The sequence below is a fragment of the Piliocolobus tephrosceles genome, chromosome 9 (genome assembly GCF_002776525.5).
Source record: "Piliocolobus tephrosceles isolate RC106 chromosome 9, ASM277652v3, whole genome shotgun sequence".
NCBI classification, from domain to species: Eukaryota; Metazoa; Chordata; class Mammalia; order Primates; family Cercopithecidae; genus Piliocolobus; species Piliocolobus tephrosceles.
The window spans coordinates 33,896,247-33,914,692 of NC_045442.1; the positions used below are offsets into that span (position 1 = coordinate 33,896,247).

General features: G+C 41.4%; 1 protein-coding gene across 1 annotated transcript in view; it reads right to left on the reverse strand.

Moving 5' to 3' along the window:
• The window catches only part of ABCC2 (ATP binding cassette subfamily C member 2), a 61,702-nt gene extending 48,987 nt beyond the window's left edge, over positions 1 to 12,715 (reverse strand). Inside the window, exons 1-4 of the mRNA XM_023206400.2 lie at positions 11,898 to 12,715; positions 9,979 to 10,152; positions 1,834 to 1,959; positions 182 to 316 (exon numbers count right to left, since the gene is read on the reverse strand). Of these exons, the coding sequence (XP_023062168.2) occupies positions 182 to 316; positions 1,834 to 1,959; positions 9,979 to 10,152; positions 11,898 to 11,930 (468 nt within the window). The 5' untranslated portion in view covers positions 11,931 to 12,715. The remainder of the gene's footprint in view (positions 1 to 181; positions 317 to 1,833; positions 1,960 to 9,978; positions 10,153 to 11,897) is intronic.
• Between the last annotated feature and the right edge of the window lie 5,731 nt (positions 12,716 to 18,446).

Here is an 18,446-nt window from a genome sequence, read left to right on the forward strand (position 1 = left end):
GGAAAAAATGAGCCTTTTGTCCAAATGAAGTCTACATGGTCCGTATAGATCAATGCTTGTGATTAAAGCCTATGATCAAATCCCTGTAGTACAATTTGATCCCGGAGCTCAGTTTGATGTCATTTACTCTTAGAAGATGCCCCGTGGTACCTCCTCGTGTCATCCACTCTTTTTTCCTTACCTGCAAGAGTGTCCGGATCAGAGTCTGAAATTGGAAAGTGCCACAGAGTATTGAGAGAACCCAGAATAGGGACAGGAACCAGGAGTTTTTCTGTACACACCATTGTCTGCTGTATTGGATCAGCAAAACCAGGAGCTGGAGAGAAATTCACATGATGTTCTGAAGAATACTGCCACTAACCGAGGACTCAGGGGAGAAGGATGTCAGAGAACATGGGAAGAAAGAAAGGAGGGCTGAGGGAGGAGACTGTCATGACTAATCTGGCCAGGTAGAGAGCACACAGATGCCAGGTTGAACATTTCCCCCCCATGACATCCAGCTTTTTCTTTCAGTGCCTCATCTCTATGGACCACACTTGAGTGGGACGCTGGCCAAGAATGTAGAAGGTCACTATCTGCGTTTTAGTGGAGTTACTTTGGGAGCTAGAAAAACCTTTCCAAGATGCAGGAAAATTAATTTCAGACATTACGGTAGTAAGATCGGAAGACAGGTTCTAATTAATTAGGTGCAAGGTGTCCGTAGCTAGATTTTCTAATACAAGATTAAGCAATTAATTTAAAAAAATTCCCCTATATCATCTACTTTAGATATAAGAAATTAAATGTTGATTTCCTAGACCTAGTGCTGTGCTCCTAAAACAGCATTCTGGTGGGGAAAGAGCCATGATTTATAACATTTGCCCAGGGAGGATTGTGCCGAGCGCGTGGTCTAACGGGACCACTGCTACTGAGACCCAGCTGACACTGCTCTGCCTGAACGTAGGTTTGCAATTGCCAGGCATTCTGATTTTTCAATAAAGTTTGAAAGTTCAAATAATTATGCGTCATTAGTTGCCACTGAATTGATGGCAATTAATTAAATTGTTATTTAAACACTATCTAGGCCCACCCCCCGTAAAAATGCCTGCCAGAGAGACATTAGCTTTTTGATATCAAGTTTATAGAAACTCTAAGCTCACTGATCCATTGTTTAGAGTCATCAATCAATTTAAAAATACTATTTACAGCATTTAAAATAGTCTTTTTTTGTTTTTTTTTTTTTTTTTTTTTTGAGACTGAGTCTCGCTCTGTCGCCAGGGCTGGAGTGCAGTGGCCGGATCTCAGCTCGCTGCAAGCTCCGCCTCCCGGGTTTATGCCATTCTCCTGCCTCAGCCTCCGGAGTAGCTGGGACTACAGGCGCCCGCCACCTCGCCCGGCTAGATTTTTGTATTTTTTAGTAGAGACGGGGTTTCACCGTGTTAGCCAGGATGGTCTCGATCTCCTGACCTCGTGATCCGCCCGTCTCAGCCTCCCAAAGTGCTGGGATTACAGGCTTGAGCCACCGCGCCCGGCCCTAAAATATTCTTTTACATCAAGAATCTTAGCTCTCCTCTGTGACCCTTAGATGGCAAGATATGTGGAGATAAGATATACATCTTAGTCATGAAAGCTAATACTTAACCTAGGGAGAAGGCTCTATACATTAATGCTCAAATGAAGATGAAAAGCTAAAATTAATTTCACCCCATTCCAACCAAGCTTTGCCTCACTGTGGATCCTGTGAAAAAGACAGATGACCTTGGAATTAATTTCATCCCCAAAGAGTACATTTCAGCTAGATGCCTGTGGGTAATGAAAAGGGAAACACAGGGCAGAAGTGGTGATAGGTCTTACCCATGTGCCTAGGTAGAGGCTTGGATTGGTATATCGAACAGCAGGGACTGTGGCTTGTCCAGAGTCTTCTGTGAGTACAAGGGCCAGCTCTATGGCTGCTAGAATAAGAAGAAAACCAACGAACACCTGAGAAGGGAAAAAGACCACTGTTAGGAGGATATCATTCTTTATAAGGCTCTTAGAACATAATGGTTTCCAGTGATGGATAAGAAAAATGGTATACAGTGATTCAGATAACACAATAAATATTTCTGGAATGAATGGATACGTACAGTTCAAGTGATAGAATAATGTTCAAAGGATGCCATGATCATTGTTTTTGAGGGATGCTGAGTGTGAAGTTTTAAAATATGTCTGCAGACTTTTTGATATTCCTTTCTTCAAAGAGCAGAGCTTAATTCCCCCTCCTTTGAGTGTGGGCTGGGGACTTAGGGATGTACTTCTGGTGAACAGAAAATGGCAGAAGTGACAGTGTGTGACTTCCAAGGCTAGGGCATGAAAAGCAATGTGGATTCTTTCTCCTTGTTCTCTGTCTCCGATTGCTCACTCTGGAGGAAGCTACCAGTCCGGTCATGAGAACACTCCAGTAGCTCTTTGGAGAGGTCCACTTGGTAAGGAACTGAGACCTTCTGCCAACAGCCAGTGAGAAACTGAGGCTTCCTGCCACCAGCCATGTGACAGTCATCTTAGAAGCAGGTCTTTGAGCCCTAGTCAAGCCTTCACATGCCAGTAGCCCCAGACAGCACATACTAACTTCAACCTCATGAGAGACCTTGAAGCAGAACCTGGGTAAGCTGCTTCCAAATTCTTGACCCACAGAAACTGTTAAGATTTAAAGAATTCTTTTTTAGCTGCTAAGTTTTGGGGTATTTTGTTACATGGCAATAGAAAGTACTAGGTTTTAAAGGCACTATTCCCTTTCTTAGGCCATAGGTTTTTTGTTTTTGTTTTGAGACAGAGTCTTACTCTGTGGCCCAGGCTGGAGTGCAGAGGCACAATCTCAGCTCACTGCCACCTCCACCTCCTGAGTTCAAGTGATTCTCCTGCCGAGTAGCTGGGATTACAAGTGTGCACCACCACACCTGGCTAATTTTTGTATTTTTAGTAGAGACGGGATTTCACCACGTTCGCCAGGCTGGTCTCAAGCTCCTGACCTCAGGTGATCTGCCTGCCTCGGCCTCCCAAAGTGCTGGGATTACAAGCATGAGCCACCACACCCAGCCCCAGTCTTGATCCCAGATAATGCCAGTCAATATTTGTCCTATGAGCTCAGAAGACATGATGATACACATTATACTTTTTAAAGGCCCACATCCCCACCTATCAGGAGGGAAAATTACTGCCTCCACTGAGGAAATATACCAGCATCTTAGCCATCAAAACAAAGATATTTATGTGGCACCATCTCCCCTCCCCTCATCCTTTTATGCTCCTACCCATCTACCCTTATTCATTTTTTTAAGTCTCATTTATCTAGAATGTCTCAGGCAGAGATAATGGGCCCTTTGTAATGAAAACCAGCCAAGGAAGGAGATGAACGCACCTTTACTTTAACTAACAGGATCAGTGCTATTTAGTAAGGAGTAGAGTCAAAGACATGTTAATAACTGGAATGCATTTTTTCAAGTATATAATACAGTACAGGGTGTTTTCCCCACAAGAGACTATGCAGTTTTGGGGAAAAAAAAACAGCTTTATAGGTGGTACATTACAGTTGCCTTTAGGTAAACTAGGAGGTAAAATAGAGCAAGCTAGAGCTAAGGCACCTGACCTTGGAGATGACTAGAGGATACTAACCAGCAGCCTACTCCCCAGGCTAGGGAAAAGGAGGGGGCCTTGCCACAGACTTATATATATTAAACTCACACAATAGATTTGAAATACACTGAGCAATTTATATCAAAAAAGACCGGTTAACTTTATAAAGAACTTCTACAAAGTAATTTTTAAAAATACTCTAATGACTCAATGTAAAAGAAGAGTATATAATATAAATGGATTTCTTAAAAAAACACAAAAGGCTTTAAAACGTATGAGAATATGCTTAACCTCATTAATATGAGAATACAATTTGAAAGTATAATGACATGCCACTTCTGCCTAACCAATTAGCAAACATCAAAAAATGTGATACAAAGTTGGTGAGACCGAGGAGAGCCTCTTTGGAGGGCAGTTTGCACTGTCTATAAAAATTATGAGTTCACATATCCTTAACTCAGTCATTTCATTTTTTTGAATTTATGCTATAGATGCACTTGAATACACAAGTATATACAAAGCTGTGGATTGCAGCATTGCTTATGATGCAAAATATTAGAAACCAATGACACTCATGTCATATAGGGCACATAAATTATGGTACATTCAAATAACAGCATCTCAAGGAATCATTACAAAGAAAGAAGCAGACCTTTTGTGGGATTGAGCTGGTTGTCTCCTGTTAATGTGGAGGGGACTGACTTCATCCTGGCTTTTTGATACTTTTACATTTGGAGAAATTTTACATATTTCTCTAAGATATTCTACCTAGATACTTAAATCTTAAAGCCTTAGCCATTTTTACAGTCCAGCTCTTTAATTTTCCCCCACCTTTTCTTTCTTTTTTTTCATCTTTTTCTTTTTCTTTCTTTCTTTCTTTTTTTTTTTTTTTGAGACGGAATTTTGCTCTATTACCCAGGCTGGAGTGCAGTGCTGCGATTTTGGCTAACTGCAACCTCCACCTCCCGGGTTCAAGCGATTCTCCTGCCTCAGCCACCCAAGTAGCTGGGATTACAGGTGTGAACCACCATGCCCAGCTAATTTTTGTATTTTTAGTAGAGACGGGGTTTCACCATGTTGTCCAGGCTGGTCTTGAACTTCTGGCCTCAGGTGATCCACCCACCTCAGCCTCCCAAAGTGCTGGGATTACAGGCGTGAGCCACTGCACCTGCCCCTCCCCCACTCCTTTTCAATAACACGAGTGTGAGTCCATCCTGTCTCCAAAGCCTGCCTTATTCCAAAGCATCCAGTTCTAGTGACTCTTTCATCAATGCCTGTGACTTGTGGCCCTGAGGAAAGTTATCCATCCTTGCAAATGACATCTGAGGAGGTGTCCCACTCAGAGGCTCTCTCCTCTTCCTTCCTCTGTGGATCTATCTATTTATTCAGGAAAGCCCTAATTCTTCCACTAGTCTCAAAGTAAAACTACCCACTTCTGCAGAGAAGAGCACAGTGAAGAATGAAGAGAAGGTCTAGGAGAAGAAACAGCAGACCAGAATCATGTTGTCTCCAGCCCAGTTGTGTGTAATTAATGATGGATTTCAGAGATAGAAACACTGCAGCCTCCAGCAGCTGCAAGAACTTTACAATACCTGAACCTTAGCTACAAACAGCATATGAGCTAGTTACAGAGAATGAAATCTAAGAGGTGGTAGAAAACCAAGTGACCAAAGAATAAGTAACAGTATGACTCAGGGCTCAGCATCTACAGAATACCCAGGCCTCTACTCTTCCTACCGCCTGGGATGCTTGGGGAACACATCTGGAAGCCTTCCAGTGTGGATCAACCATTCCTGGAAAAGTCAGACCTGACACACAGAAGACTAGAACAACCAGTCCCGGAACAATCGGTTTCATAAATATGGGGAGGAATCTTGGTAGTCCTGCATGCAGCTCCAGCAAAATTCTCCTGCCAGTTTTTGAAGGCTGTCTTGGAAACTGCTGGGGAGAGCTATGATGTAACACAGCAAACCACTAAGTATTTCAGTGCTTCACAAATGATAGATTTATTCTTAAATTACTCCATGAACATGCAGCCTGAACATGTGTTGAGATGAATATATTAACTCAATTTCAGTCTGGGTAGTGGCGGAATCCTTCCTTTTTCCCTCCCTCCCTCACAGGATTTTTCTTGTTTTACAGCTCTGCATTCTGCCTTGATATCCTGGTTCTCATTGTACCTATTGGGTTGATTTTGGGGGTGGGATGTGACTGAAGTCTAATCAAAGAGGTTTCCGTCACCTTGGCTGCTGAATATAACACAATAGATGCCTCCGGCTATAGATAAGTAGATACAATCTCGTTGGTGTATCTTTAGGATTTAGAGTCTAACTTCAAGAATAGGAAGTAAAAAGTATAAAGATGAAGGATTATTCCTACTTTGTGGGATTGGGGGGCTTTTACTTATTAAAAAAACTCAATTGTTCAGGTGAAGGGTTACACTATAATGCACTTCACTGATTTCCTCAGCCCCTTTTAGCTCTGTTTTACCATGACTCCCTAATTTGTTCATTACTCTAACATTAATGGAATGATGTTTTGTATTTTGTCGCATCATGGTGGTATCAGCACGAGTTTGGCTGCTTAGGTACAAATGAATAACATATCCATAAAAAAAGAGAAACATGCAGATTTTTATGTACTAAAATGGAAGGAGCTCTAAGTCACAGAAAAGCACATATGGGACACTAGCATTTGTGTGAAAAAAATATATGTACGTAGCTGTTTGTAAAAGTGCAGGCTATTTCTGGAAGGAGATACAAGGAACTGGTATCAATGGTTGTCAACTAAGACAGGAATGAGCGACTAGAGTACTGTGTACCCTTCTGTCCTTTTTTATTTTGTTTTATTTTATTTTTGAGACAGGGTCTAGCTTTGTTGCCCAGGCTGAAGGGCAGTGGTGTGAACACGGCTCACCGCAGCCTTGACCTCCTTAAACTCAAGTGATCTTCCCACCTTAGCCTCCCGAGTAGCTGGGACCACAGGCACATGCCACCATGCCCAGCTAATTTTTTAAAAATATTTTTTGTAGAGATAGGTTTCACCAAGTTGGCCAGGCTGATCTCAAACTCCTGGGCTCAAGCAATTCTCCCACCTCGGCTTCCCAAAGTGTTGGGATTACAGGCGTGAGCTACTATGCCCAGCCCCTTTTGTACTTTTTGAATTTTGTGACCCTCTGAGAATTATCTGTTCAAAAGATAAGTTAAATACACTCACACCCCCATTAAAAAAATAAGGAAGTGATATGAACAGACAATTCACAAATGAAATATACTTAACAGATTAAAAAATCAATTGCATTAGTATTCATAAAAATGCAAAGTAACTCAATGAGATGTCATGTTTGCACATAAAAGTTGAAAATAACTCAGTGCTGACAATGGTGCAGGGATATGCACTTTAACACATTGTTGGCAAGAATCTATGTTGGCAGACTGCCTGGGCGACAGAGTGAGACTCTGTCTCAAAAAAAAAAAAAAAGGAGTGAAATATTGATACATGGTACAGCAATGGTACAGCACAGATAAACCTTGAAAACATTGTGCCAAGGGAAAGAAGCCAATAAAAAAAGATCACATATTATATAATTCCATTCATATGAAATGTCCAGAACAGGGAAATCTATAAAGAAAGAAAAGAGATTTAGTGGTTGCTAAGGATAACGGGAATGAGGAGACGGGGTTAAAGAGAATGAAATGTTCTAAAATTGACTGTGGTGATGTTTGCATATATGTGTTAATATACTGAAAAAAACGGAATTGTATTTTTTTTTTTTTTTTTTTTGAGACAGAGTCTGAAGCTGGAGTGCAGTGGCGCGATCTCGGCTCACTGCAACCTCCACCTCCCAGGTTCAAGTGATCCTCATGCCTCAGCCACCTGAGAGTAGCTGGGGTTACAGGTGTGTGCCACCGCACCAGCCTAATGTTTTTGTTTTTGCTTTTTTGAGATGAAGTCTTGCTTTGTCACCCAGGCTGGAGTGCAGTGGCATGATTTTGGCTCACTGCAAGCTCTGCCTCCCAGGTTCAAGCAATTCTCTGCCTCAGCCTCCCAAGTAGCTGGGATTACAAGCATTCACCACCATGCCTGGCTAATTTTTGTATTTTTAGTAGAGACGGGATTTCACCATGTTGGCCACGCTGGTCTTGAACTCCTGACCTTATGATCCACCTGCCTCAGCCTCCTAAAGTGCTGGGATTACAGGCATGAGCCACCACGCCCAGCTGAATTTGTTTGTATTTTTAGTAGAGATAGGGTTTCACTGTGTTGGCCAGGCTGGTCTCAAACTCCTGACCTCAAGTGATCCACCCACCTCGGCCTCTCAAAATGTTGGGATTACAGGTGTGAGCCACAGCGTCCAGCCTGAATTGTATTAAATGGGAGAGCTGTATGATATGTAAATCATATCTCAATAAAGTATTTTATAAAAGAGTTAATAGCTTTTATTAGGATGGGATATTGGTTTGCTCATTAACCAGCTTCTTCTTGGAAGCTCCAGAAAGTGGAAGAAGCCTCCCAACTTGATTGCTTCTAACCTCAGACAATGACTCAAATCCAAGGGTACTGAGAATGTTATTAAATGTGCAGAGTTGTTCAATGTTCAGAATATTCAAAGTCTAACATACATTTCTGTCCTTTTTTTTTTTTTTTTTTTTTAAGAGATGGGGACTCACTATGTTGCCAGGCTGGCCTCTAGTGATCCTACCACTTCCAGCTTCCAGAGGAGCTGGGATTACAGGTGTGCACCACTGAGTTCAGCTCTAACATACTCTTAAATCTACCACTATTCCTAGAATGCATTTAACACCAACATTCAACAAATGTTGAATTCCATCTGAGTGTTTGAAACATGCTAGGTCCTGTGATGGGCACTCAGGTCAACAAGGGAGACAGTGACCCTGTCCCAAGCTCTGAGACTCTTCTTTTTCTAATCAGAATCTAACAAAACCCACGACCAATCCCGACCTCAAAGTGTCAAGGTGAAGTCCACTTCCTTTGGCCAACCTCTTTCCTCCTTTTAAGGTTCCAGGTAACCTGAGTCATTGTTAGGTATGTTCATAGAACAAGGGAATCTAGTTTGCCTTTCCAAAAACGTGTTGAAAGATAAGGACTGACAGAGGCTGGGTGTGGTGGCTCACGCTTGTAATCCCGGCACTTTGGGAGGCCGAGGCAGGAGGGATCACTTGAGGTCACGGGTTTGAGACCAGCCTGGCCAATGTGGTGAAATCCCGTCCCTACTGAAAATACAAAAATTAGCTGGGCGTGATGGTGTGCACCTGTAATCCCAGCTACTTGGGAGGGATTGAGGCATATCCTGGCGAACACGGTGAAACCCCGTCTCTACTAAAAATACAAAAAATTAGCCGGGCGAGGTGGCGGGCGCCTGTAGTCCCAGCTACTCGGGAGGCTGAGGCAGGAGAATGGCGTGAACCCGGGAGGCGGAGCTTGCAGTGAGCTGAGATCCGGCCACTGCGCTCCAGCCTGGGCGGCAGAGCAAGACTCCGTCTCAAAAAAAAAAAAAAAAAAGAATTGTTTGAACCCAGGAGGCAGAGGTTGCAGTGAGCCGAGATCATGCCACTGCACTCCAGCCTGGGCAAGAGTGAGACTCCATTTAAAATATTAGTAATAATGATAATAAAGACAGATTAAAAAAAAAAAACTAGTGAAAGGAAGCAGATGGAAGATTTTATGAGATAATTTTACTACCTCAAATGGGGGTCTTGGGTTCCCACAAGACCCCTCCCTAAGTGAGTTGGTGCAGCTGGCTGAGGGCTCCTCCCCTCCTGGCCCCTCCTGGGCCTCTCCCGCAGACCTGTCCTTTCTGTTATTTCCGTACTTGTGCTTGTCACTGTGCACACTCACCCTTCCTCCCTCTACTGTGAGTGATCATCCTGACTCATCAAATACGTGGGGAAAATGGAAACCTTATTTCGGATCCAAGTTTTTGAAGATGAGTGATGGTTGGATTGCCTCAGTGGGGCTGGAGATCCATTATCTAGTTCATTTTCATGAGGTAGGTGCCAACTGAATTACAGTCCACCGATTTATTAGAGCTGTTTAAAGACAGGTGATCCAGTGTTCATTTATCAAATGCTATAAAGATAATTTGATTGATTATATGCCCTTTGTGTTTAGGGAACCCAATATCCACAAGAATTAAGAGTCACCATTCTTATGCAAAAATCAAAGCTACTTTGATTTAAGAAATGCGGCAAGGGACCCATGAGAATTAGGGTAGATGGAGAGAGGGAAACCCAGAACCTGGCTCTACCTGAGATAATGGCACCTGGGACAGCTGCTTAAAGACAAGGAACAGGACACTAAACACCAAGAAAATGTCTCTACTGTACACCAAGGAATTAGAGTTCAGAAACAGTGGTGTTATTTTACCTGCTTAGCTAGGTAGAGTTTGGTGGTAGAGGATCTCTTGGTCCTGGATTTATACACGTGGAGAAGCTGCCAGGGGGCCAGGAGCCATAGGAAGCCCAAGGGAATCCACACCAGAACAGTTTGCTCAAAACAAAGTGGCAGGTCTGCCTCTGGACTGTCCAGGAATGAGGAATTCTGGAGACCAAAGGGGAAGGATTGTTGTATACATGCATTGTGAAGACAGAAAACCATCCTGCAGCACATCTCACTGCTTCCAGACAATTGAAACTCAACTCCATATCCATATCCAGCCTTACCCTTTAACTATCCATATTTTCCTATTTGTGCACATTGATACAAATTCACCATTTAATGACAAATGTAGTTACTTTCTGGCCAACCCACCCTCTAAACACCTGTCTTCTTGTGATTCTCAGTGAATTTCTGTACCAGCTATCCTGAGTAAACCTCACCACTGCATTTGCCAAATTATAGGATGAAGAAGGACTGTTTCCCAGTTTAAAGGAGAGAATAGTTCTCTAGGATATAAAAAATTATTCAAGTTTCTAGCACTAACTGAACTCAGTGGCAGATATTCAAACATGCAGGCGCCATGCAGGGAGAATGCTTAGTCACTCTGTAGCATTTACCCTCTGATGGCCCAGAGCCCTTACGTTAAAAACTTGTCCAGTGTCAGCACAGCAGGGACATCAGCATTGTTGGACAGAAGGCTTACTGCCAGCAAGTTTTGTGCAGTCTTTGTATTCAGCGATAAATGGAAGTGTCTTGTGAAGTGGAAGTTGGGGGGTGGGAGGTGGGCACCAATTCCCGTATCTGCGTCACATGAGTGTAGATTTTTCTCTTCCCATAAATAGTTAAAATTTGTTTTATATGGTTATTTGTACAGACTCTTCAAAGAAATGGATGCGATGCCATGACCAAGAAAGTTGGTCAGGTAGTCAGTGCTCAGAAAGAATTCTCAAGAGATGGCCTGTCTAGATACTGCAGCCCATGAAGACCCACCTTGCCGTGGTATACACTCCTGACCTTGCGGGCCTTGGGACCCAGGTCCTTTCTAACACACGAGGTGCTGCCCAGGTGCTCTGCTATCTCATCCTTGCCCCTCTCACCTCTACGTAAGGTTATCAAATGTTATAATTCAAAAGAATCACTTAAGATACTTAAACTATATTAATTGCCCCAGGTGATTCTGATGCTGAGGCTAGGAGTTTGCAGATGACACTCTCTCACTAAACCCTTACCAAAATCACTAAATCTAAGGTCCTTTTTTGTTTTCTATTCCACTAGACCTTTGATACTGTTGATTGGCCTTTATCTTGAAATTTTTTGCTATCTATGACTCCATAATGTTACACTGTTCTTGTTCACCCTCTAAGTGGTGTCTCTTCTTTTCCTTAAAAACAGTGTTACATGACTCCAGTTGTTCAGAAATTATTTCAGTACTCATGATGCCCAAAGTTGCATCCCTAGACTCAACTTCTAGTCCATATCATTAGCTGCCAGTTCTTCTAGAACTTATCATTATCATTTCAACATCAACATGTCTCAGCAAGACTCAGTCACGACCTTCTCTTCCTTCTACTAGCAAAGTATGCAACAACAATTCTCCTTCCTCACACTAATAAAATTGGAAGGTTTTTACCTGTTTCTCTTTAGAGAAGGCAATTTTGCAACTAGCTAGTACAAGAGTCTGAGATAAAATAAACATATGACAGAATAAATTGCATTACCTTTCCCAGATCTTATATCCCTTATATTCTCTGGCGATATTATGAATTATGCTTTCTAAAAAGCCTGAGCTTTAGACCAACTGCACATCTAACATTTCTGGATCTTGTTGGTGGCCACCCTGAGTTAACTAACTACCACTTGTTCTGAGTCTGAGAAGAGTCAATGTGAAGATAAATGCAATTTCTCACCCAAAAAGTAGAGTTGCAGAAGTTCTCCAGCATGATTCCTGGACTGCGTCTGGAACGAAGACTCTTTTATTAATATGACTGTGTTGTTTCTTCTTTACTTGCTTCCTCAGAGAAGGTGGAACAGGAATTATCTACCATTCTGATGTTCTGTGTAAAGGATGACCTTTCATCCCAACCATGTAATCGTTAACCTTGCCTAGGTGCATGTTACGTTGAAACAGTGGATGGACATGTGACTAAAAAGCCCTAGGGACAGGGAGACTCACCAGTTCCCAAAGTACAAGAGGCCTCTGGAGGAGTGGCCGTATATGAAAGGAGCCACTGAAAGATGTCAACAGAGCTGGCCAACAAGTCAGGAGTGCGCAGTCTTTCATTTTCCTAAGGACATGTGACCCACAAAGGGCAGCATCCGTGGAGGGGCAGGCACCCCTAAATGTGCAGTTTCACTTCTGTTGTAAGATCTTAGAGTTTACAGAAATGTGAAATATCCTTCTTCCTTCGATTTTTAATTAAAAATAGAGAACCTGCACTCCAGCCTGGGTGAAAGTCTATTTTAACAAAGATCCTCAGGTGACTTGTGTGCATATCAAAGTTTGAGAAGCACCTGTTTAGACAACTTTTACAAGTAGGATTATTTTGTTATTATAAGGTACTCGCACTACCTGTAAAGCCGCACAGTGTTCTTTGAAAGTGGACTTGGATTCATTGTAAATGTGTATTTAAAACTCTATGGTTGGGATCCTGGGCCCTTTGGGAGGCTGAGGTGGGCAAATCATAAGGTCAGGAGTTGGAGGCCATCCTGGCCAACATGGTGAAACCCCGTCTCTATTAAAAAAAACAAAATTACCCAGGCGTGGCAGTGTGTGCCTATAATCCTAGCTACTCCAGAGGCTGAGGCAGGAGAATCACTTGAACCCGGGAGGAGGAGCTTGCAGTGAGCTGAGATCGCACCCCTGCACTCCAGCCTGGGTGACAGAGTGAGACTCCGTCTCAAAAAAAATAAAAAATTAAAAAGAAAATAAATAAATAAAAATAAAAATATTCTTCTCTTCTAAACAAAGTCTGCTCTTGGGAAAAACTGTTTAAATAGAGCCTAATGCTGGTGATTAATAGGAGCCTAAATGATGCAGAAGGGAAATAACAACTCCAGTCTCCTCTAGCCTTCCACGTGAAAACTGAAAATACCCAGCTGCACCCACTCTAGCCATCATGTCCCACCTAACAGGATGGGGTAGATAGGAGGAACTGAGAAGCACTTGTGAAATTCAGTTTAGAGACACAGGTTTACTAAAAGATTGAGACCTCTTCATACAACTATAGAACTCTTCCTCTCCCCCTCCCCCACTGTATACCACGTTACTAAAGGTCTAGTTACAGCACTTCCTTTTACCCCGTATATCCTGTCCAGCTATGAAGAAAACATTGCCAGGCATACTAAAAGACAAAAAAAAAAAAAAAAAAAAAAGGCTTTAAAGAGACAGAGAGCAAGCATCAGAACCAAACTCAGATATGACTGGGATGTTGGAATTATCAGACCAGAAATTTAAAACAACTATGATCACAATGCCAAGGGCTCTAATGGATAGACAGCGTACAACAAATGGGTCAATGTAAGCAGAGAGTTTAAATTCTAAGAAAGAACTAAAAAGAAATAAATACTAAAGATCAAAAACACTGTAATAGAAATAAAGAATGCCTTTGATGGGCTTTTTGGTAGACTGAACAAGGCTGAAAACAGAATCTTTGAGCTTGGAAATAACTGCCAAAACTGCAAAAATAAGTAAGACTATATAAATAGAATATCCAAGAACTATGGGACAACTACAAAGAGTATAACTTATGTGTAATGGAAATAGTAGGAAGAGAATAACCAGAGAAAGGAACAGAATAAATATTTGAAGCAATAATGAAAGAGAATTTCCCTCATATTAATGTTAGACACCAAATCACAGATCACAGAAGTTGAGAGAACACCAAGTAGGACAAATGCCAAACAAACAAACAAAAGCCCTACAACCAGGCATACATATATAAGTTGCAGGAAATCAAAGATAAAAAAATTCTGAATGAAGCCCGGGGAAAAAGACCTTACTTGTAGAGGAGAAAAGATGAAAATTACATCCAACTTTTCCTCAGAAAGCGTGCAAGGAAGAAGAGAACGGAGTGAAATATTTACAGTGGTGAGAGAAAAAAGCCACCAACAGCATTCTGTACCCACAAAATTATACTTTAAAAGTAAAGAGAAGCCAGGCACAGTGGTGCATGCCCATAGTTCCAGCTATTCAGGAGGCTAAGGTGGAGGGATTGCTTGAGCCCAGGAGTTTGAGTCCAGCCTGGGCAGCATAGTGAGACTCTCTTTCTCTCTCTCTCTCTATATATATATGATGTATTTAATTATATAATATATTTAAAAGGGATAAATAAATACATTATCAGACAAACAAAGACTGAGGGAATTTGTTGCCAGTAGACCTGCCTTGCAAGAAATGTTAAAAGAATTCCTATAGAGTAGTGGTCCCCAACCTTTCTGGTACCAGAGACCAATTTTGTGGGTAATGGTTTCAGGATGAAACTGTTCCACCTCAGATCATCAGGCATTAGATCTCATAAGGAGTGTGCAACCTAGATCCCTCACATGCACACTTCAGAATAGGGCTCACACTCCTATGAGAATCAAATGCCTCTGCTGATCTGACAGGAGGTGGAGCTCAGAAGCCTGCTGCTCACCACCTGCTGTGTAGCCCTAACAGGCTTTGTACCAGTACCGGTTTGCGGCCCAGGGGCTGGGGACCCCTACTTAAGAGAGAAGTAAAATGATATAGGTCAGAAATTTGGATTTACATAAAGAAAGGAAATAAGGTAAAATATATTATTTAATTCTAATTGACCTAAAAAATAGCAGTTCACTCAAATAATAGCAACAATGTATTCAATCATGCATATTTCTGTGTATATTTTTAAATGTTTATGTATAACAGAAATAAATGGCAGCAAAGACACAAGGGATGGGAGGGAGAATTAGGATTATTTTGTTATTATAAGGTACTCGCACTACCTGTAAAGCAGCATAGCATTCTTTGAAAGTGGACTTGGATTCATTGTAAATGTGTATTTAAACTCTATGGCTGGGATCCCAGGCACTTTGGGAGGCTGAGGTGGGCAAATCATAAGGTCAGGAGTTGGAGACCATCCTGGCCAACATGGTGAAACCCTGTCTCTACTAAAAATATAAAAATTACCTGGGCGTGGTGGCACGTGCCTATAATCCCAGCTACTCGGGAGGCTGAGGCAGGAGAATCACTTGGTCCTGGGAAGTGGAGGTTGCAGTGAGCCGAGATGGTGCCACTGCACTCCAGCCTGGCAACAGAGCTAGACTCCATCTCAAAAAAAACCCAAAAACAAACAAAAAAAACCTCTAGGGCAACTGCTAAAAATGTAAAAAAGAAAAAGAAGAAGTATAACTGATATGCTAAGAAAGAAGAGAAAATGTAATCATATAAAATAGTCAACTAAACTACAAAAAGGAAAAAAAGAGTGGAAGAAAAAATAGGAACGGAGAACAAAGACAACAAAGAGAAATAGTCACCACAAACATGGTAGATACTAATCCAACTGTATCAATCATCATATTAAACATCAATGGTCATAATATACCAGACAATGGAATATTATTCAGTGTTAAAAAGAAATGAACTATTAAGCCATGAAAAGATGTGTAGGAAACTTACATGCATATTACTAACTGAAAGAAGTCAACCTGAAAAGGCTACATACTGTATGATTCCAACTAGACGGCATTCTGGAAAAGCCAAAACTAGGGAGATGGTAAAAAGATCAGAGGTTGCCAGGGGTTAGCAGGGAGGGAGGAATGAATAGGTGGAGCACAGAGCATTTTTAGGGCAGTGAAATTATTCTGTATGATGCTATAATGGTGAATAGATATCATTATAAATTTGTCCAAACTCACAGAATATACAAAACCAATAGTGAACCTTAGTGTAAACTATGGGCTTTGTGTGATAGTGTTATGTCAATGTAGATCCATCAGTCGACACAAATGTACCACTCTGGTGGGGGCTGCTGATAAATTGATGATGAGGGAGGTTATACATAATGGGGGCAGGGCATTATGTGAAGTCTCTATACTTTCTGTTCAATTTTGCTGTGAACCTAAAACTGCTCTGAAAAATAAAGTCTATTTTAAAAAAGCAAGTGGTAGAATAGTGTGATTCCATTTTGATTTTAAAAATTACATATTAGGGGCCAGGCGCGGTGGCTCAAGCCTGTAATCCCAGCACTTTGGGAGGCCGAGACGGGTGGATCACGAGGTCAGGAGATCGAGACCATCCTGGCTAACATGGTGAAACCCCGTCTCTACTAAAAAAAAAAATACAAAAAACTAGCCGGGCGAGGTGGCGGGTGCCTGTAGTCCCAGCTACTTGGGAGGCTGAGGCAGGAGAATGGCGTAAACCCGGGAGGCGGAGCTTGCAGTGAGCTGAGATCCGGCCACTGCAGTCCAGCCTGGGAGACACAGCGAGACTCTGTCTCAAAAAAAAAAAAATTACGTATTTACACTTAACAGATTCAAGCAATATAAACATTGATTCAAATGAACTGTTCATAGTGGTTATTCTTGGGGTGGGGGCAGGCAGGGGATTCTGAGCCTTTCTTTCTTACATTAATGAATGTGAACAATGAAATGAATGAATATGAAAGTTCCTGCAGCCCAAAATGGTTCTAAAAGAACTGACAGAAGCGTTGCAGAACCATGATCTGTAATTTTCTGGAATCATTGAAAATCGTAAAAGTATCAAAAGATGGGATGAATGCCTTGATATTTTTAATAGGGATAGAAAAGCTGTACAATGAAACACTGCAAAACATAAACAAACGAGTCAGGAAACCTGAATTCTAGACTTAGCTCTGCTGGTCCTGTGTAAAATGATTGATCCCAAATCTCCTCTTAATGGTCTCAAAACATCTCTTCTTAATAACTCAGTGTGGGTGTGCTGCAGTGTAAATCATTGATTGCACGGAGATAATTCAATCGAAAAGAATGACTCATCTACATGATTCAGGAGAAAATATGCTGTATCATTTCTACTTAGCAAGCAAATGTTAACTAATTAAGTTTTGCACTTAAATAACTTTGAAAAATCTACAAAAGTTCAATGTTCATGATAAGCACAGAGTGGTACACCTTTGGTTAATCATTAGAGATAGATTTAATAAGGATTTTCATTCTTGTGTAATATTTTGGAATACATATCTAAATTTAAGTGGGAACAGTAAAAACATTGTTTTCCCTTCGCATTTTTAAAATTGAGCCTAGTAATTAATGTTCCTATAAAAAATTAAAAACTATAACTAGGATATAATAAAATAATTACTCCCAAATTCTCCCCCCAAGAATAATATTAACATTTTCATACTTCCAAAACAAACAAACAAAAATATTTTTAGAGGCCAGGCACAGTGGCTCATGCCTGTAATCCCAGCCCTTTCGGAGGCCGTGGCAGATGGATCGCCTGAGGTTGGGAGTTTGAGACCAGCCTGACCAACATGGAGAAACCCCGTTTCTACTAAAAATACAAAATTAGCCAGGCGTGGTGGTGCATGCCTGCAATCCCAGCTCCTCGGGAGGCTGAGGCAGGAGAATTGCTTGAACCTGGGAGGTGGAGGTTGTGGTGAGCCGAGATCATGCCATTGCACTCCAGCCTGGGCAACAAGAGTGAAACTCTGTCTCAAGAACAAAAAATCTTTTTGGAATATCCAGGGACCAAAAATGACATACAGATAATTGAATTAACATGAACTCTAAAAAAAAAAAAATAAAAAAAAAACAAAAAAAACTTGCTTCTACTGTAAAACTATTCTTCCTGTAATTATTAAAATTTGAAATACTGTGAAATTCTTTTGAATAAATTGCAAAGAATATATAAATAATGAATGAACTCATTGAATTAGACTTAGATTCTATAAAAAAGAGTTAACTATTAAAGGTTTTAGATTAATTTTTACAAAGAGTATATACTTTTACAAATAATGAAAGTTATCAATGGTACAGAATAATGTTCCTTGTATATTCAAAGGATAAACTTTTAACTTTTGACAAACTACCGCAAATGGGCTGGATTGTTTGGTATTTTTTGGGCAGCAGAATATCAACATAGAAAATAAATGATTAGGCAGAGCATGGTGGCTCTCGCCTATAAACCCAGCACTTTGGGAGGCTGAGGTGGGTGGATCACTTGAGGTCAGGAGTTCCAGACCAGCCTGGACAATATGGCAAAACCTCTCTCTACTAAAAAATACAAAAATTAGCTGGGCATGGTAGTGCGCTCCCGTAATCCCAGCTACTCAGGAGGCTGAGGCAGGAGAATTGCTTGAACCTAGGAGGCAGAGGTTGCAGTGAGCTGAAATTGTGCCACTGCACCCCAGCCGGGTGACAGAAAGAGACTCTGTCAAAAAAAAAGAAGAAGGAAAGAAAGAAAGAAAGACAGGAAGGAAGGAAGGAAGGAAGGAAGGAAGGAAGGAAGGAAGGAAGGA